The sequence below is a fragment of the Doryrhamphus excisus genome, linkage group LG6, assembly GCF_037039965.1.
Source record: "Doryrhamphus excisus strain RoL-2023G ecotype Guam linkage group LG6, RoL_Dexc_Guam_v1.1, whole genome shotgun sequence".
NCBI classification, from domain to species: domain Eukaryota; kingdom Metazoa; phylum Chordata; class Actinopteri; order Syngnathiformes; family Syngnathidae; genus Doryrhamphus; species Doryrhamphus excisus.
Genome location: NC_136362.1, coordinates 1,316,205 through 1,334,461, shown reverse-complemented (window position 1 = coordinate 1,334,461; position 18,257 = coordinate 1,316,205). Strand labels below are relative to the sequence as shown.

Here is an 18,257-nt window from a genome sequence, read left to right as displayed (position 1 = left end):
TTTTAACACCTAGCATGATAGCGGTGTCTGCTTAAGCTCATATTCATGGGAATTGCAAAAAAATGCTCCTGTTAGCATGCTAACGTAATAGCTTCTATCTATGGTCATGGCTAAAAAATGTTGCAATGCTAATGTTATGATGCTAACACCTAGCATGATAGTGCTAAGTGATCATATAAGTGTCTACCCATGAAAACGGCTAAAAGAGCTACTGTGCTAATATTAGCATGTTAACATTTAGCATAATACTGTAACCAGTAATACCAGTAACTTGCTTATGAAAATATACAAACTATGCTAGTATCCGCATGTTGGGATTGCAAGTGTGTGAATGTTAGCATAGTAGCATTAACTTAATAATGTGGGCATGTTAACACCTAGCATGATAGCGGTGTCTGCTTAAGCTCATATTCATGGGAATTGCAAAAAAATGCTCCTGTTAGCATGCTAACATAATAGCTTCTATCTATGGTCATGGCTAAAAAATGTTGCAATGCTAATGTTATGATGCTAACACCTAGCATGATAGTGCTAAGTGAGCATATAAGCGTCTACCCATGAAAAAGGCTAAAAGAGCTACTGTGCTAATATTAGCATGTTAACATTTAGCTTAATACATATATAAACATTGGCCAGTAACTTGCCTATGAAAATATACAAACTATGCTAGTATCCGCATGTTGCGATTGCGAGCGTGCTAACGTTAGCATTACCTTAATAATAATGCTTAAGCTTGTATTGGTGTGAATTGCAGAAAAAATGCTCCTGTTAGCATGCCGCTAATTTCATGAACAAACAGGAAATGAGCGCAATCATTCCGAATAATCAGTAGTTGTCCTTGATGAGGTCAAGGTCACGGTACAAGATGAAGCTTCTCAGGCCAGGCGGGAAAAGGTCAGAGTTCATGACCTCGGCGTTGTTGAGTCTCTTGAGGGTCAAACGTCTTCTGATGGTTAACCTACAGAGGTGGCCCAGGGATCGAGGAGTACCTGGAGAGAGAAGTTCTCGATAAAAGAAGACATGGAGACCTGATGGGTGTCAAGACCAAAGACCTCCACGGATGTGGTCCCGCTATCGTTCCCCGGAAGAGCGAGTTAGTACTCACTGAGGATGTCGGATATTTGCGTCCATTCGGGTTGTTTCTCCAGGATGAGCCTGAGCTTGGAGCAGATGCGGACGTGGTCCACGTAGTCCAGAAGAGTCCGAACCACACCTCCAGCTAAGTGGACCAGGCAGCATAAGCTCATGAAGTCACAAAACTGTGAAGGACAAAGCGTGTCACATGACTGACTGACTGGCTTCTGATTGGCTGTTTGTCCTGCAAAGAAAACACTCACAGGAATTCTCTCATCCGCTTCATCCGTATCCGGGCCGGCGTCGTCATGGCGACAGTGAAAGCATCTCTCCACCTTGTATCCGTTGTTGAGGAGCAGTCTCATCATGACCTGGTCCTTCAGGCAGTACTGCAACGCCGTGGGGAAGAACGTGTCGCTCACGACGCCAAAGTAACAATTGACATCCGCTTTAGCGGCCAGAAGAAGCTTCACAATCTCGTAGCGTCCTGAACGCACCGCGACAAGAAGGCAACACAGAGGATCCAGGTCCGTTTTGGCGCCGGCGGCCAGGAGGACTTTGGTGCACTCGGCGTCGCCGTTGGAAACGGCAAAGTACAAAGCGCTCTTCCTCATGTCGCGGTAGTTCTCGGAGTTTCGGGTGTTCATGCGGTAGTTGACGTCGAAGCCTCTGGAGAGGAGGAGCTTCAGACAGCGACTCTGACCCCCCTCCGCCGCAGAGTGGACTGGACTTTGTCCCGCCTCCTTGATGGCCTTCTTGGTGGTTAACGGAATCAGGATCTTCAGGGATCTGATCGTGGAACACAACAATGAACCTAAGAACCACCTTAGGATTCCTTTGGACATCCGTCCGTCCATCCATCCGTCCATCCATCCTTCCACTCAGCCCATCCATCCATCCATCCGTCCATCCATCCTTCCACTCAGCCCATCTGTTCATCCATCCATCCTTCCACTCAGCCCATTCATCCATCCATCCTTCCACTCAGCCCATCCATCCATCCATCCATCCTTCCACTCAGCCCATCCATCCATCCATCCTTCCACTCAGCCCATCCATCCATCCATCCATCCTTCCACTCAGCCCATCCATCCATCCATCCTTCCACTCAGCCCATTCATCCATCCATCCACCCATCCACTCAGCCCATTCATCCATCCATCCACCCATCCATCCATCATCCATCCATCCACTCATCCATCCATCATCCATCCATCCACTCATCCATCCATCCATCCATCCATCCATCCACTCATCCATCCATCCATCCATCCACTCATCCATCCATCCATCCATCCACTCATCCATCCATCCATCCATCCACTCATCCACTCATCCATCCACTCAGCCCCTCCATCCATCCATCCATCATCCATCCATCCATCCACTCAGCCCATCCGTTCATCCATCCATCCATCCACTCAGCCCATCCACCCATCCATCATCCATCTATCATCCATCCATCCACACAGCCCATCTGTCCATCCACTCATCCATCCACTCAACGCATCCATTCATCCATCCACTCAGCCCATCCATCCACTCAACCCATCCATTCATCCATCCACTCAGCCCATCCATCCATCCACTCAGCCCATCCATCATTCATCCATCCATCCACTCAACCCATCCACCCATCCACCCATCCATCCATCCACTCAGCCCATTCATCCTTCCATCCATCCATCCAGCCCATACATTCATCCATCCATCCATCCACTCATCCATCCATCCATCCATCCACTCATCCATCCACTCATCCATCCATCCATCCATCCATCCACATCCAACTTCCTGACTCGTAGCATCCAGCGTAGGCAGCCTTATGGATGGGAAGATGCCCAGTGATGCTGGGCAGGTTGGGGTTGGCTCCGTTGTCCAACAGAAGCTGGATACAGGAAGTGGATCCTGATCCCGCCGCATCCAACAACACGCTTTCCCCGTTGCAGGCCTGAGAGTTCACTCTGCTTCCTGGGAAGAGCCACGCCAGACAGTTGATCATGTGACACCACGGAGACTCCACCTCAATCATCATCCATCCATCCATCCATCCATCCATCCATTTTTCCATCAATGCCACACAATCCATCATCCATCCATCCACTCAGCCCATCCGTTCATCCACCCATCCATCCATCCATCCATCCATCCATGCTACACAATCCATCATCCATCCATCCACTCAGCCCATCCATCCATCCATCCATCCACTCAGCCCATCTGTTCATCCATCCATCCACCCATCCATCCATCTATCCATCCATGCCACACAATCCATCATCCATCCATCCATCATCCATCTATCCATCCATCCATCCACTCAGCCCATCCGTTCATCCATCCACCCACCCATCCATCTATCATCCATCCACCCACCCATCCATCTATCATCCATCCATCCATCCATCCATCCATCCATCCATCTATCCATCCATGCCACACAATCCATCATCCATCCATGCACTCAGCCCATCCATCCATCCATCCATCCATCAATGCCACATAATCCATCATCCATCCATCCATCCACTCAGCCCACCCGTTCACCCATCCACCCATCCACCCATCCACCCATCCATCCATCATCCATCTATCCATCCATCCCACACAATCCACCATCCATCCATCCATCCATCCATCCACTCATCCATCTGTTCATCCATCCATCCATCCACTCAGCCTATCCGTTCATCCATCCATCCATCATCCATCTATTCATCCATCCATCCATCTATCCATCAATGCCACACAATCCATCATCCATCCACTCATCCATCCGTCCATCCATCCATCCATCCATCCATCCATCCACTTAGCCCATCCGTTCATCCATCCACCCATCCATCCATCATCCATCCATCATCCATCTATCCATCCATCCCACACAATCCACCATCCATCCATCCATTCAGCCCATCCATCCATCCATCCATCCACTCAGCCATCCGTTCATCCATCCATCATCCATCCATCCATCCATCCATCCATCCATCCATCCATCAACCCACTCAAAACTCACCACAGTTGACCAGGATCTCCGTGACTGCGAAGTGTCCGTGCTCCGCGGCGACGGCCAGCGGCGTCACGCCGGTGATGTCCTTCTGATTGACGCGTCCGCCATTCCTCAGCAGGAGCATCAGGATGTCCACGTGTCCCACCTTGGCCGCCTCGTGCATGGCCGTCCACTTCTTCCGACACACCTGCTCCACCCAGGCGCCGTGCGACACCAGCGTGGACGTCATCACGAAGGACGCCGCCCTCACCGCTGACAGGTAAAGGCGACATGCTAACATGTGCTAACATGAACGTAAGCAAAGCTAGATGGTTACCGAGCAACAGAGGAGACTCGTTCTTGGCATTGGTGGTGTGCGGCGACGCCCCTCGCGCCAGCAGGGTCCTCACGTTCCTCAGAAGGCCGCCCTTAACCGCTAAGGTGAGCGCCGTGTCTCCGCCCACTTTTGTCCTCTCCTCGAGACTCAGCCCCTCACCTAACACACACACACACAAAAACACACACATAAACACACACATGGGGTCATAACGGTCACTGAGGGGCTAACAGCTGCGCTAACCTGGCAGGTGAGAGGGGGTCACAAGGGGGGGGGGGCAACCAAATATGAATCACATGTTATTTTAGACGGTCTGAGAGCTCATCAGCTGTCATGCATGAACACACGCTAAGCACGTGTGGAATCCTGTCGGGAATATGTAGCGTGTTACACGTATGACTCACACTCGCACGCACAAAAACAGGAAGCGAGATGGACCCTTCCTGTCAATATTAGCATTTGACAATACATCCGTCTCTTTTTAATGCCGCTATCCTTACGTTTTTTAACCATTACTAGAGCCCTCTAGACATGACGTAACACCCCTATAGTCACCTTAACACTGCTATTACCCAATATAGTACAGACCTACTAAGAAAATACAATATATAAGACATAGAACTTGTTTACAACCTTCTAAATACATTTATTAACGATTACTAGAGCCCTCCAGACATGAAGTAACACCCCTATAGTCACCTTAACACTCCTATTACCCAATGTAGTACAGAGATCTACTAAAAAAATACAATATATAAGACAGAGAACTTGTTTACAACATTCTAAATTAATTTTTAAACAATACTAGAGCCCTCTAGACATGAAGTAACACCCCTATAGTCACCTTAACACTCCTATTACCCAATATAGTACAGACCTACTAAGAAAATACAACATATAAGACGTAGAAACAGTTTACAACCTTCTAAATTCATTTTTTAAACAATACTAGAGCCTTCTAGACATGAAGTAACACCCCTATAGTCACCTTAACACTCCTATTACCCAATTTGCTACAGATCTACTAAAAAAATACAACATATAAGACATAGAACTAGTTTACAACATTCTAAATTGATTTTTTAAACAATACTAGAGCCCTCTAGACATGAAGTAGCACCCCTATAGTCACCTTAACACTCCTATTACCCAATGTAGTACATACCTACTAAGGAAATACAACATATAAGACATAGAACTTGTTTACAACATTGTAAATTATTTTTTTAGACAATACTAGAGCCCTCTAGACATGAAGTAGCACCCCTATAGTCACCTTAACACTCCTATTACCCAATTTAGTACAGATCCACTACAAAAAATACAACATATAAGACATAGAACTTGTTTACAACCTTCTAAATAAGTTTTTAACCATTACTAGAGCCCTCTAGATATGAAGTAACACCCCTATAGTCACCTTAACACTCCTATTACCCAATATAGTACAAACCTACTAAGGAAATACAACATATAAGACATAGAACTTGTTTACAACATTGTAAATTATTTTTTTAGACAATACTAGAGCTCTCTAGACATGAAGTAGCACCCCTATAGTCACCTTAACACTCCTATTAGCTAAGTAAAACGAGCTATAAATGAGTTCCGGTGCTAGAGGAGCTGACTGGGGACAGGAAGTAAGGTCGGGGTTCAGACTTGACTTTTCCTTTAGCTTAGCATATCGGAGGGCGCGGTCAGACTCACATGCCAGGACGGTCTCCAGGAGTTCCAGGACCGGCTGGGAAGCGACTCGATGGAGGGGAAGCCAACCGCGACTGTCCAATTCCTTGAAGGCGGACGCGTGCGTTAGCATGTCTCTCAGCGTGGACGCATCGCCTGGTCGCCATGGAGACGGGGAGCGTGAGGGACGTAAACAACCCTCGGGGGAGTGGGGGGGGGATGTTGTTCGATACCTTGTTCGATGGCCGCCAGCACTCTCAGGTTCTCATCGGTGGATGCTGCTAAGCTAGCGTTGGGAAGGAACAGTTAGGACAGGAAGTTCAGCTGTCATGGCGGCGTCATGGCGGCGTCATGGCGGCGTCATGGCGGCGTCATGGCGTACCTGGCGGGGGATTTGAGGAAGGCTTCCTGGCAGGCGTCATGGATGCCGCGTTGGATGATGTAACTGTTGATGTCATCGTCTCCGTATTCTTCATACGTGTTCATGTCTGCCAATGGAAATGCTTAATGCTAAAGTCAACATTCTCTATCCACCAATCAATACACAGCACAGAGTGTAGTCCCGCCCCCTTTGGGTATCCCAACACTGTGCATTGTACCCCAATTAATTCAACAAAGTAAACAATGGAGGTTTTTTTCTCTGTCCACCAATCAACATACAGCACTGCTTGTAGCCCCGCCCCCTTTTTGGTCAATTAGACATATATAACATTGATTGGCTCCTCCATTAAAAGATGATATGAAGTAAATGCAATTGAAGTTTGCATCTTTACGGGGGTGGGAAGGGGGGGGGGTACTTCCTGAGGTCGCCCCCGCTTGCCAAAAAGAAAAGTAATGTTTGATTTCCTACCTGAGACCCGGGACAGTAGCTCACACGACGACGTACACTCCCCAAAAGTCTCCATGTGCTTTTATATTTAGGCCCGACCCGCTTTGGGATGCAGGCGGTGGGACGGGGGGCCGACGGGGGCCGTCGGGGGCGAGTTATAGGCGTCATGTGAAATATGGCCGGGGGTTACATGCGCTATTGTGTGAGCTAAGCCCGGTCTTTGGCCGGGGTCGGACCACAATCCCAACTTAAAGACCCCGCCGCCCCTCGCCCCCTCCCCCCCCGTCCCCCGAGATTTGGCCGCACAACAGTCCGGCGGTCTTTTGTTTCAGCCTCTACAAAATCAATCGGGTCTATTTTTTATCTGCGTCCCGACCTGTTAAGGAGATTAGCGGTTGATGGATGTTTGCTAAATTGTTTGGCGACGTGATGAGACGCCGCGCGGAGGCATGGTGCCCGTCACGCTTCGGGTGGTTTGCTTCACTGGTCTGCGGGTTTGATTTCCCATTGAAAATCAATGGCCAATCTCATGTAAGAGTGTAATTCTGCCGCTGTATACATGACAATGTATGTAAGACAGTGTATATCAGTACTGTATATAAGACATCGTATGTAAGAGTGTATCTCTGCTGGCGTATACATGACAATGTATGTAAGACAGTGTATGTCAGTGCTTTATATAAGACATTGTATGTAAGAGCATAATTCTGGTGCTGTATACATGACAATGTATGTAAGACAGTGTATGCCAGTACTGTATTTAAGACATCGTATGTAAGAGTGTATCTCTGCTGGCGTATACATGACAATGTATGTAAGACAGTGTATGTCAGTGCTTTATATAAGACATTGTATGTAAGAGCATAATTCTGGTGCTGTATACATGACAATGTATGTAAGACAGTGTAGGTCAGTACTGTATATAAGACATCGTATGTAAGAGTGTATCTCTGCTGGCGTATACATGACAATGTATGTAAGACAGTGTATGTCAGTGCTTTATATAAGACATTGTATGTAAGAGCATAATTCTGGTGCTGTATACATGACAATGTATGTAAGACAGTGTAGGTCAGTACTGTATATAAGACATTGTATGTAAGAGTGTATCTCTGCTGGCGTATACATGACAATGTATGTAAGACAGTGTATGTCAGTGCTTTATATAAGACATTGTATGTAAGAGCATAATTCTGGTGCTGTATACATGACAATGTATGTAAGACAGTGTAGGTCAGTACTGTATATAAGACATCGTATGTAAGAGTGTATCTCTGCTGGCGTATACATGACAATGTATGTAAGACAGTGTATGTCAGTGCTTTATATAAGACATTATATGTAAGAGCATAATTCTGGTGCTGTATACATGACAATGTATGTAAGACAGTGTAGGTCAGTACTGTATATAAGACATCGTATGTAAGAGTGTATCTCTGCTGGCGTATACATGACAATGTATGTAAGACAGTGTATGCCAGTACTGTATTTAAGACATCGTATGTAAGAGTGTATCTCTGCTGGCGTATACATGACAATGTATGTAAGACAGTGTATGTCAGTGCTTTATATAAGACATTGTATGTAAGAGCATAATTCTGGTGCTGTATACATGACAATGTATGTAAGACAGTGTAGGTCAGTACTGTATATAAGACATCGTATGTAAGAGTGTATCTCTGCTGGCGTATATATGACAATGTATGTAAGACAGTGTATGCCAGTACTGTATTTAAGACATCGTATGTAAGAGTGTATCTCTACTGGCGTATACATGACAATGTATGTAAGACAGTGTATGTCAGTGCTTTATATAAGACATTGTATGTAAGAGCATAATTCTGGTGCTGTATACATGACAATGTATGTAAGACAGTGTAGGTCAGTACTGTATATAAGACATCGTATGTAAGAGTGTATCTCTGCTGGCGTATATATGACAATGTATGTAAGACAGTGTATGCCAGTACTGTATTTAAGACATCGTATGTAAGAGTGTATCTCTACTGGCGTATACATGACAATGTATGTAAGACAGTGTATGTCAGTGCTTTATATAAGACATTGTATGTAAGAGCATAATTCTGGTGCTATATACATGACAATGTATGTAAGACAGTGTAGGTCAGTACTGTATATAAGACATCGTATGTAAGAGTGTATCTCTGCTGGCGTATATATGACAATGTATGTAAGACAGTGTATGCCAGTACTGTATTTAAGACATCGTATGTAAGAGTGTATCTCTGCTGGCGTATACATGACAATGTATGTAAAACAGTGTATGTCAGTGCTTTATATAAGACATTGTATGTAAGAGCATAATTCTGGTGCTGTATACATGACAATGTATGTAAGACAGTGTAGGTCAGTACTGTATATAAGACATCGTATGTAAGAGTGTATCTCTGCTGGCGTATACATGACAATGTATGTAAAACAGTGTATGTCAGTGCTTTATATAAGACATTGTATGTAAGAGCATAATTCTGGTGCTGTATACATGACAATGTATGTAAGACAGTGTAGGTCAGTACTGTATATAAGACATCGTATGTAAGAGTGTATCTCTGCTGGCGTATACATGACAATGTATGTAAGACAGTGTATGCCAGTACTGTATATAAGACATTGTATGTAAGAGTGTATCTCTGCTGGCGTATACATGACAATGTATGTAAGACAGTGTATGCCAGTGCTTTATATAAGACATTGTATGTAAGAGCATAATTCTGGTGCTGTATACATGACAATGTATGTAAGACAGTGTAGGTCAGTACTGTATATAGTGTATATAAGACATTTTATGTAAGAGTGTAATTCTGCTGTTATATACATGACAATGTATGTAAGACAGTGTACATCAGTACTGCATTTTGTGTATATAAGACATTGTAGGTAAGAGTGTATCTCTGCTGGCGTATACATGACAATGTATGTAAGACAGTGTAAAGTCAGTGCTGTATATACTGTATATAAGACATCGTATGTAAGAGTGTAATTCTGCTGTTGTATACATGACAATGTATGTAAGACAGTGTATGTCAGTACTGTATATAGTGTATATAAGACATCATATGTAAGAGTATCTCTGCTGGCGTATACATGACAATGTATGTAAGACAGTGTACGTCAGTACTGTATATGCTGTATATAAGACATCGTATGCAAGAGCATAATTGTGGTTGGTGTATTTCTGCTGGTGTGTACATGGCAATGTATATAAGACATTGTATGTAAGATTTCTGCTGGTGTATACATGATAATTTATGTAAGACAGTGTATGTTAGTACTGTATATAGTGTATATAAGACATCATAGGTAAGAGTGTATCTCTGCTAGCGTATACATGACAATGTATGTAAGACAGTGTACGTCAGTACTGTATATAGTGTATATAAGACATCATAGGTAAGAGTGTATCTCTGCTAGCGTATACATGACAATGTATGTAAGACAGTGTATGTCAGTACTGTATATAAGACATCATATATAAGAGTGTATCTCTGCTGCTGTATACATGACAACGTATGTAAGACAGTGTATGCCAGTACTGTATATAAGACATCGTATGTAAGAGTGTCTCTGCTGGCGTATACATGACAATGTATGTAAGACAGTGTACGTCAGTACTGTATATAGTGTATATAAGACATCATAGGTAAGAGTGTATCTCTGCTAGCGTATACATGACAATATATGTAAGACAGTGTATGTCAGTACTGTATATAGTGTATATAAGACATCATAGGTAAGAGTGTATCTCTGCTAGCGTATACATGACAATGTATGTAAGACAGTGTATGTCAGTACTGTACATAAGACATCATATATAAGAGTGTATCTCTGCTGCTGTATACATGACAACGTATGTAAGACAGTGTACGTCAGTACTGTATATAGTGTATATAAGACATCATAGGTAAGAGTGTATCTCTGCTAGCATATACATGACAATGTATGTAAGACAGTGTATGTCAGTACTGTATATAAGACATCATATATAAGAGTGTATCTCTGCTGCTGTATACATGACAACGTATGTAAGACAGTGTATGCCAGTACTGTATATAAGACATCATAGGTAAGAGTGTATCTCTGCTAGCGTATACATGACAATGTATGTAAGACAGTGTACGTCAGTACTGTATATAGTGTATATAAGACATCATAGGTAAGAGTGTATCTCTGCTAGCGTATACATGACAATGTATGTAAGACAGTGTACGTCAGTACTGTATATAGTGTATATAAGACATCATAGGTAAGAGTGTATCTCTGCTAGCGTATACATGACAATGTATGTAAGACAGTGTATGTCAGTACTGTATATAAGACATCATATATAAGAGTGTATCTCTGCTGCTGTATACATGACAACGTATGTAAGACAGTGTATGTCAGTACTGTATATAAGACATCATATATAAGAGTGTATCTCTGCTGCTGTATACATGACAACGTATGTAAGACAGTGTATGCTGTACTGTATATAAGACATCGTATGTAAGAGTGTCTCTGCTGGCGTATACATGACAATGTATGTAAGACAGTGTACGTCAGTACTGTATATAGTGTATATAAGACATCATAGGTAAGAGTGTATCTCTGCTAGCGTATACATGACAATGTATGTAAGACAGTGTATGTCAGTACTGTATATAAGACATCATATATGAGTGTATCTCTGCTGCTGTATACATGACAACGTATGTAAGACAGTGTATGCCAGTACTGTATATAAGACATTGTATGTAAGAGTGTCTCTGCTGGCGTATACATGACAATGTATGTAAGACAGTGTATGTCAGTACTGTATATAAGACATCATATATAAAAGTGTATCTCTGCTGCTGTATACATGACAACGTATGTAAGACAGTGTATGCCAGTACTGTATATAAGACATCGTATGTAAGAGTGTCTCTGCTGGCGTATACATGACAATGTATGTAAGACAATGTACGTCAGTACTGTATATAGTGTATATAAGACATCATAGGTAAGAGTGTATCTCTGCTAGCGTATACATGACAATGTATGTAAGACAGTGTGTGTCAGTACTGTATATAAGACATCATATATAAGAGTGTATCTCTGCTGCTGTATACATGACAACGTATGTAAGACAGTGTATGCCAGTACTGTATATAAGACATCGTATGTAAGAGTGTCTCTGCTGGCGTATACATGACAATGTATGTAAGACAATGTACGTCAGTACTGTATATAGTGTATATAAGACATCATAGGTAAGAGTGTATCTCTGCTAGCGTATACATGACAATGTATGTAAGACAGTGTATGTCAGTACTGTATATAAGACATCATATATAAGAGTGTATCTCTGCTGCTGTATACATGACAACGTATGTAAGACAGTGTAAGAGTGTCTCTGCTGGCGTATATACATGACAATGTATGTAAGAAAGTGTTTTTTCAACTGCCGTTTTTTTTGTCTGGGATGTTGCTAGCAAACGAGAGAGGAAGTGGAGCCTTTGGCGACTTGGTTGTATTCGGCCCCCCATCGGAGACATGAGTTGAAAGTTCAAAGGTCAGGAGGAGACCTGGCCACTGTTTAACCGCAAGATAAGACGTGAGAGACACCTGCCGTAATGTCAGTCATGGCTGGACGAGTCCACACGTCAGGACGCTTTTCCAACACATCTCCGGTAAGACGACCTACTCGCACACTTTTTTCATGACACATTTTCATTCCTTGGCTTCATCCTGATTTCATGAATTTATTCCAAAGACCATCTTCAACAAATAATTTCGGGAATACATCTAGAAGTTGTGTTGAAGATGGACACTTGATGCTAATCCTGAAGATTCTAACCAAAACTCAATTTCATCAATTTAGTCCCAGCGAAAAATAATAAAAACAGGACATTTTCAGGGCTTAACTGGGAAAGAGAAGAAGAGGACATGTCCTGGGAAAACCAGACATGTACCATCAAAACAGGAAATCATCTGGGAAAAAGGAACATATCCTGCAAAAGCAGAAAACGGGACATGTGCTATGAAAGCAAAAGACAGGACATGAAATAGGAAAACAAGACATGTCCCAAGAAAATGGAAAACAGGACATGTCCTCGGAAAACAGGACATATCCTGGGAAAACAGGAAAATGTCCTTGGAAAAAAGAAAACATTACATGTCCTACTAAACAAAAGACAGGACATGAAATAGGAAACCAGATATGTCCTGAGAAAATGGAAAACAGGACATGTTTTAGGAAAACAGGACATATCCTGACAAATACAGAAAACAGGACATGTCCTCGGAAAACAGGAAAACGTCCCTGGAAAACAGAAAACCTGACATGTCCTACCAAAGAAAAGACAGGACATGAAATAGGAAAACCAGACATGCCCTGAGAAAATGGAAAACAGAACATGTCCTCGGAAAACAGAACTTGTTTTAGGAAAACAGGACATATCCTGACAAAGACAGAAAACAGGACATGTCCTCGGAAAACAGGACTTGTTTTAGGAAAACAGGACATATCCTGACAAAGACAGAAAACAGGACACATCTTTGGAAACCAGGACGTATACTGACAAAGACAGAAAACAGGACAAGTCCTTGGAAAACAGGACATATCCTGACAAAGACAGAAAACAGGATATGTCCTCGGAAAAATGGACATATCCTAACAAAGACAGAAAACAGGACATGTTTTAGGAAAACAGGACATGTCCTGACAAAGACAGACAAAATAGGACATATGTTCGGAAAACAGGACATATACTGACAAAGACAGAAAACAGGACATATCCTGACAAAGACAGAAAACAGGACATGTTTTAGGAAAACAGGACATATCCTGAAAAAGACAGAAAATAGGATATGTCCTCGGAAATCAGGACATATCTGGGAAAGACAGAAAACAGGACATATCCTGACAAAGACAGAAAACAGGAGATGTTTTAGGAAAACAGGACATATCCTGAAAAAGACAGAAAACAGGACATGTCTTAGGAAAACAGGACACACAATGACAAAGACAGAAAACAGGACATGTCCTTGGAAAACAGGACATATACTGACAAAGACAGAAAACAGGACATGTTGTAGGAAAACAGGACATATCCTGACAAAGACAGAAAACAGGACATATCCTCGGAAAAACTGACATATCCTGACAAAGACAGAAAACAGGACATGTCCTTGGAAAACAGGACATATCCTGACAAAGACAGAAAACAGGACATGTCCTGACAAAGACAGAAAACAGGACATGTCTTCGGAAAACAGCACATATCCTGACAAAGACAGAAAATAGGACATGTTTTAGGAAAACAGGACATATCCTGACAAAGACAGAAAACAGGACATGTTTTAGGAAAACAGGACATATCCTGACAGAGACAGAAAACAGGACATGTTTTAGGAAAACAGGACATATCCTGACCAAGACAGAAAACGGGACATGTCCTGGGAAAACAGGACATATCTGGGAAAGACAGAAAACAACATGTCCTCGGAAAACAGGACATATCCTGACAAAGACAGAAAACAGGACATATCCTGACAAAGACAGAAAACAGGACATATCCTGACAAAGACAGAAAACAGGACATGTTTTAGGAAAACAGGACATATCCTGACAAAGACAGAAATCAGGACATATCTGGGAAAGACAGAAAACAGGACATATCCTGACAAAGACAGAAAACAGGACATATCCTGACAAAGACAGAAAACAGGACATATCCTGACAAAGACAGAAAACAGGACATATCCTGACAAAGACAGAAAACAGGACATATCCTGACAAAGACAGAAAACAGGACATATCCTGACAAAGACAGAAAACAGGACATGTTTTAGGAAAACAGGACATATCCTGACAAAGACAGAAATCAGGACATATCTGGGAAAGACAGAAAACAGGACATATCCTGACAAAGACAGAAAACAGGACATATCCTGACAAAGACAGAAAACAGGACATATCCTGACAAAGACAGAAAAGAGGACATATCCTGACAAAGACAGATAACAACCAATAAGCTTTGTGGTCTCCCACAGCCGTCATGCATCCGTGACCTTTAACCCCCAGAGGAAGGATGTGGAGGAAGTTGACAAGCGCGGCGTGGAACTACCGCCGCCTGGCGCTGATCGTCCTCACGCCGTCGCTGCTGCTTCCTCTTCCTCTGATGGTCGGCACCAAGGCGAGTTCCTTTTGGTTTTTTTTTACCTGTCATGTTTCCATGGCGATCGGCATGATGACATCTTTCCCTGCAGGAAGCTGAGTGCGGATTTCTGCTTCTCCTGATGGCGTTGTTCTGGACCACGGAATGCATCCCGTTGGCCATCACCGCCATGTTTCCCGCCATCTTCTTTCCCTTGTTTGGGATCATGAAGTCCCAAAAAGTACGCCTGTTAGCATTTGGCTATTTTACACATCTAAATGTGCATATATACTGTATATTAGCTTAGTGGTGCTCCTATTGATTGGCCACCGATTGGTATTGACTGTTGCTAGCATGCTAACTGTTAGCATTTCACTATTTTACACATCCAAATGTGCATATATACTGTATATTAGCTTAGTGGTGCTCTGATTGATCAGCCCCCAATCGGTATTGACTGTTGCTAGCATGCTAACTGTTAGCATTTGGCTATTTTACACATCCAAATGTGCATATATACTGTATATTAGCTTAGTGGTGCTCCGATTGATCGGCCACCAATCAGTATTGACTTTTGCTAGCATGCTAACTGTTAGCATTTGGCTATTTTACACATCCAAATGCGCATATATACTGTATATTAGCTTAGTGGTGCTCCGATTGATCGGCCACCGATCGGTATTGACTTTTGCTAGCATGCTAACTGTTAGCATTTGGCTATTTCACACATCTAAATGCACATATATACTGTATATTAGCTTAGTGGCGCTACGATTGATCAGCCACCGATCGGTATTGACTGTTGCTAGCATGCTAACTGTTAGCATTTGGCTATTTTACACATCCAAATGCACATTTAAACTGTATATTAGCTTAGTGGTGCTCCGATTGATCGGCCCCCAATCGGTATTGACTGTTGCTAGCATGCTAACTGTTAGCATTTTGGCTATTTTACACATCCAAATGCGCATATATACTGTATATTAGCTTAGTGGTGCTCCGATTGATCGGCCACTGATCGGTATTGACTGTTGCTAGCATGCTAACTGTTAGCATTTTGGCTATTTTACACATTTAAATGCGCATATATACTGTATATTAGCTTAGTGGTGCTCCAATTGATCTGCCATCGATCGGTATTGACTGTTGTTAGCATGCTAACTGTTAGCATTTTACTATTTTACACATCTAAATGCGCATATATACTGTATATTAGCTTAGTGGTGTTCCGATTAATCAGCCACCGATCGGTATTGAGTGTTGCTAGCATGCTAACTGTTAGCATTTGGCTATTTCACACATCTAAATGCGCATATATACTGTATATTAGCTTAGTGGTGCTCCGATTGATCGGCCACCGATTGGTATTGAGTGTTGTTAGCATGCTAACTGTTAGCATTTGGCTATTTTACACATCTAAATGCGCATATATACTGTATATTAGCTTAGTGGTGCTCCGATTGATCGGCCACCGATTGGTATTGAGTGTTGCTAGCATGCTAACTGTTAGCATTTGGCTATTTTACACATCCAAATGCGCATATATACTGTATATTAGCTTAGTGGTGCTCTGATTGATTGGCCACCGATCGGTATTGAGTGTTGCTAGCATGCTAACTGTTAGCATTTGGCTATTTTACACTCATAGAGAAGTCCCAAAAAGTAGGAAAACCCTCACCGTTTCCTCCATTTACTTCCAGGTGGCGATGGCGTACTTCAAGGACTTCCACTTCCTGTTGGTGGGCGTCATCTGCCTGGCCACCTCCATCGAGAAGTGGGGTCTTCACAGGAGGATCGCCTTGAGGCTGGTCACCCTGGTGGGCGTCGACCCAGCGTGGTGAGCGCCAAAGGTTAAGAAGCGCGTGTGTTTTTTTTACGTTGGATAAGTGGAATTCCCGTTGCAGTTTGATGCTGGGCTTCATGTGCGGATGCGGTTTCCTCTCCATGTGGGTGCATAACACTTCCGCCGTTACCATGGTGATGCCCATCGTGGAGGCCGTCTTGCAGCAGATCCTGAGTGTCGGCGAGGGGATGAGTGGAGACGACAACCGCGGTCTGCAACTTGATGGTAAACACTTTAATTTCTCATAGTTTGGTTGCATTTTAACGAGCTTTACATCCAAGTACATTCATGTGTGTGTGTGTGTGTGCAGAGGTCCACATTGAGAGGTCGGTAAACATCCTGTTCCGCTCAAAATCTTTACTTCCTGTCACGCCAGAACCTGTCAACACTCAGCTTTCTTTCAGGGATGAGCGGAAAGTTCTAGAAGAAACATGCTCATCAGCGACGCCATTGCCAGACGCCACTCAGGTACAAAAATATGCGCATTTGGATGTGTAAAATAGCAAAATGCTAACAGTTAGCATGCTAGCAACAGTCAATACCGATCGGTGGCCGATCAATCGGAGCACCACTAAGCTAATATACAGTATATATGCGCATTTGGATGTGTAAAATAGCCAAATGCTAACAGTTAGCATGCTAGCAACAGTCAATACCGATCGGTGGCCGATCAATCGGTGCACCACTAAGCTAATATACAGTATATATGCGCATTTGGATGTGTAAAATAGCCAAATGCTAACAGTTAGCATGCTAGCAACAGTCAATACCGATCGGTGGCTGATCAATCAGAGCACCACTAAGCTAATATACAGTATATATGCGCATTTGGATGTGTAAAATAGCCAAATGCTAACAGTTAGCATGCTAGCAACAGTCAATACCGATCGGTGGCTGATCAATCGGCGCACCACTAAGCTAACATACAGTATATATGCGCATTTGGATGTGTAAAATAGCCAAATGCTAACCGTTAGCATGCTAGCAACAGTCAATACCGATCGGTGGCTGATCAATCGGAGCACCACTAAGCTAATATACAGTATATATGCGCATTTGGATGTGTAAAATAGCCAAATGCTAACAGTTAGCATGCTAGCAACAATCAATACCGATCGGTGGCCGATCAATCGGAGCACCACTAAGCTAATATACAGTATATATGCGCATTTGGATGTGTAAAATAGCCAAATGCTAACAGTTAGCATGCTAGCAACAGTCAATACCGATCGGTGGCTGATCAATCGGAGCACCACTAAGCTAATATACAGTATATACGTATGCGCATTTGGATGTGTAAAATAGCTAAATGCTAACAGTTAGCATGCTAGCAACAGTCAATACCGATCGATGGCTGA

General features: G+C 43.0%; 1 protein-coding gene across 3 annotated transcripts; it reads right to left on the bottom strand.

Moving 5' to 3' along the window:
• Positions 1 to 742: 742 nt before the first annotated feature.
• Positions 743 to 17,130, bottom strand: asb15a (ankyrin repeat and SOCS box containing 15a). Of its 3 annotated transcripts, XM_058086268.2 has the most exons (10): positions 16,735 to 17,130; positions 6,469 to 6,574; positions 6,320 to 6,372; positions 6,111 to 6,242; positions 4,404 to 4,562; positions 4,094 to 4,339; positions 2,874 to 3,045; positions 1,338 to 1,863; positions 1,106 to 1,259; positions 743 to 989 (listed from the first exon to the last, which is right to left on the bottom strand). In XM_058086268.2, the coding sequence occupies exons 1-10, from the start codon at positions 17,042 to 17,044 to the stop codon at positions 826 to 828; spliced, it is 2,022 nt and encodes a 673-aa protein (XP_057942251.2). In that variant the 5' UTR covers positions 17,045 to 17,130; the 3' UTR covers positions 743 to 825. The 3 variants fall into 3 exon arrangements, with proteins under 3 accessions (XP_057942251.2, XP_078647210.1, XP_078647211.1); XM_078791084.1 differs by having other exon boundaries at positions 1,106 to 1,863; XM_078791085.1 differs by lacking the exon at positions 16,735 to 17,130 and adding an exon at positions 6,937 to 7,131 and having other exon boundaries at positions 1,106 to 1,863.
• Between the last annotated feature and the right edge of the window lie 1,127 nt (positions 17,131 to 18,257).

What these genes read in the sequence shown, in the direction of transcription:
- asb15a (XM_078791084.1), bottom strand. Translation starts at nt 17,044, where the DNA reads ATGGGCATCACCATGGTAACGGCGGAAGTGTTATGCACCCACATGGAG. An exon ending in GGAGATCCTGGTCAACTGTG is followed by an intron (nt 3,046 to 4,093) that starts GTGAGTTTTGAG and finishes GGCTCTTCCCAG; the next exon opens with GAAGCAGAGTGAACTCTCAG. An exon ending in GCCTACGCTGGATGCTACGA is followed by an intron (nt 1,864 to 2,873) that starts GTCAGGAAGTTG and finishes TTCCACGATCAG; the next exon opens with ATCCCTGAAGATCCTGATTC.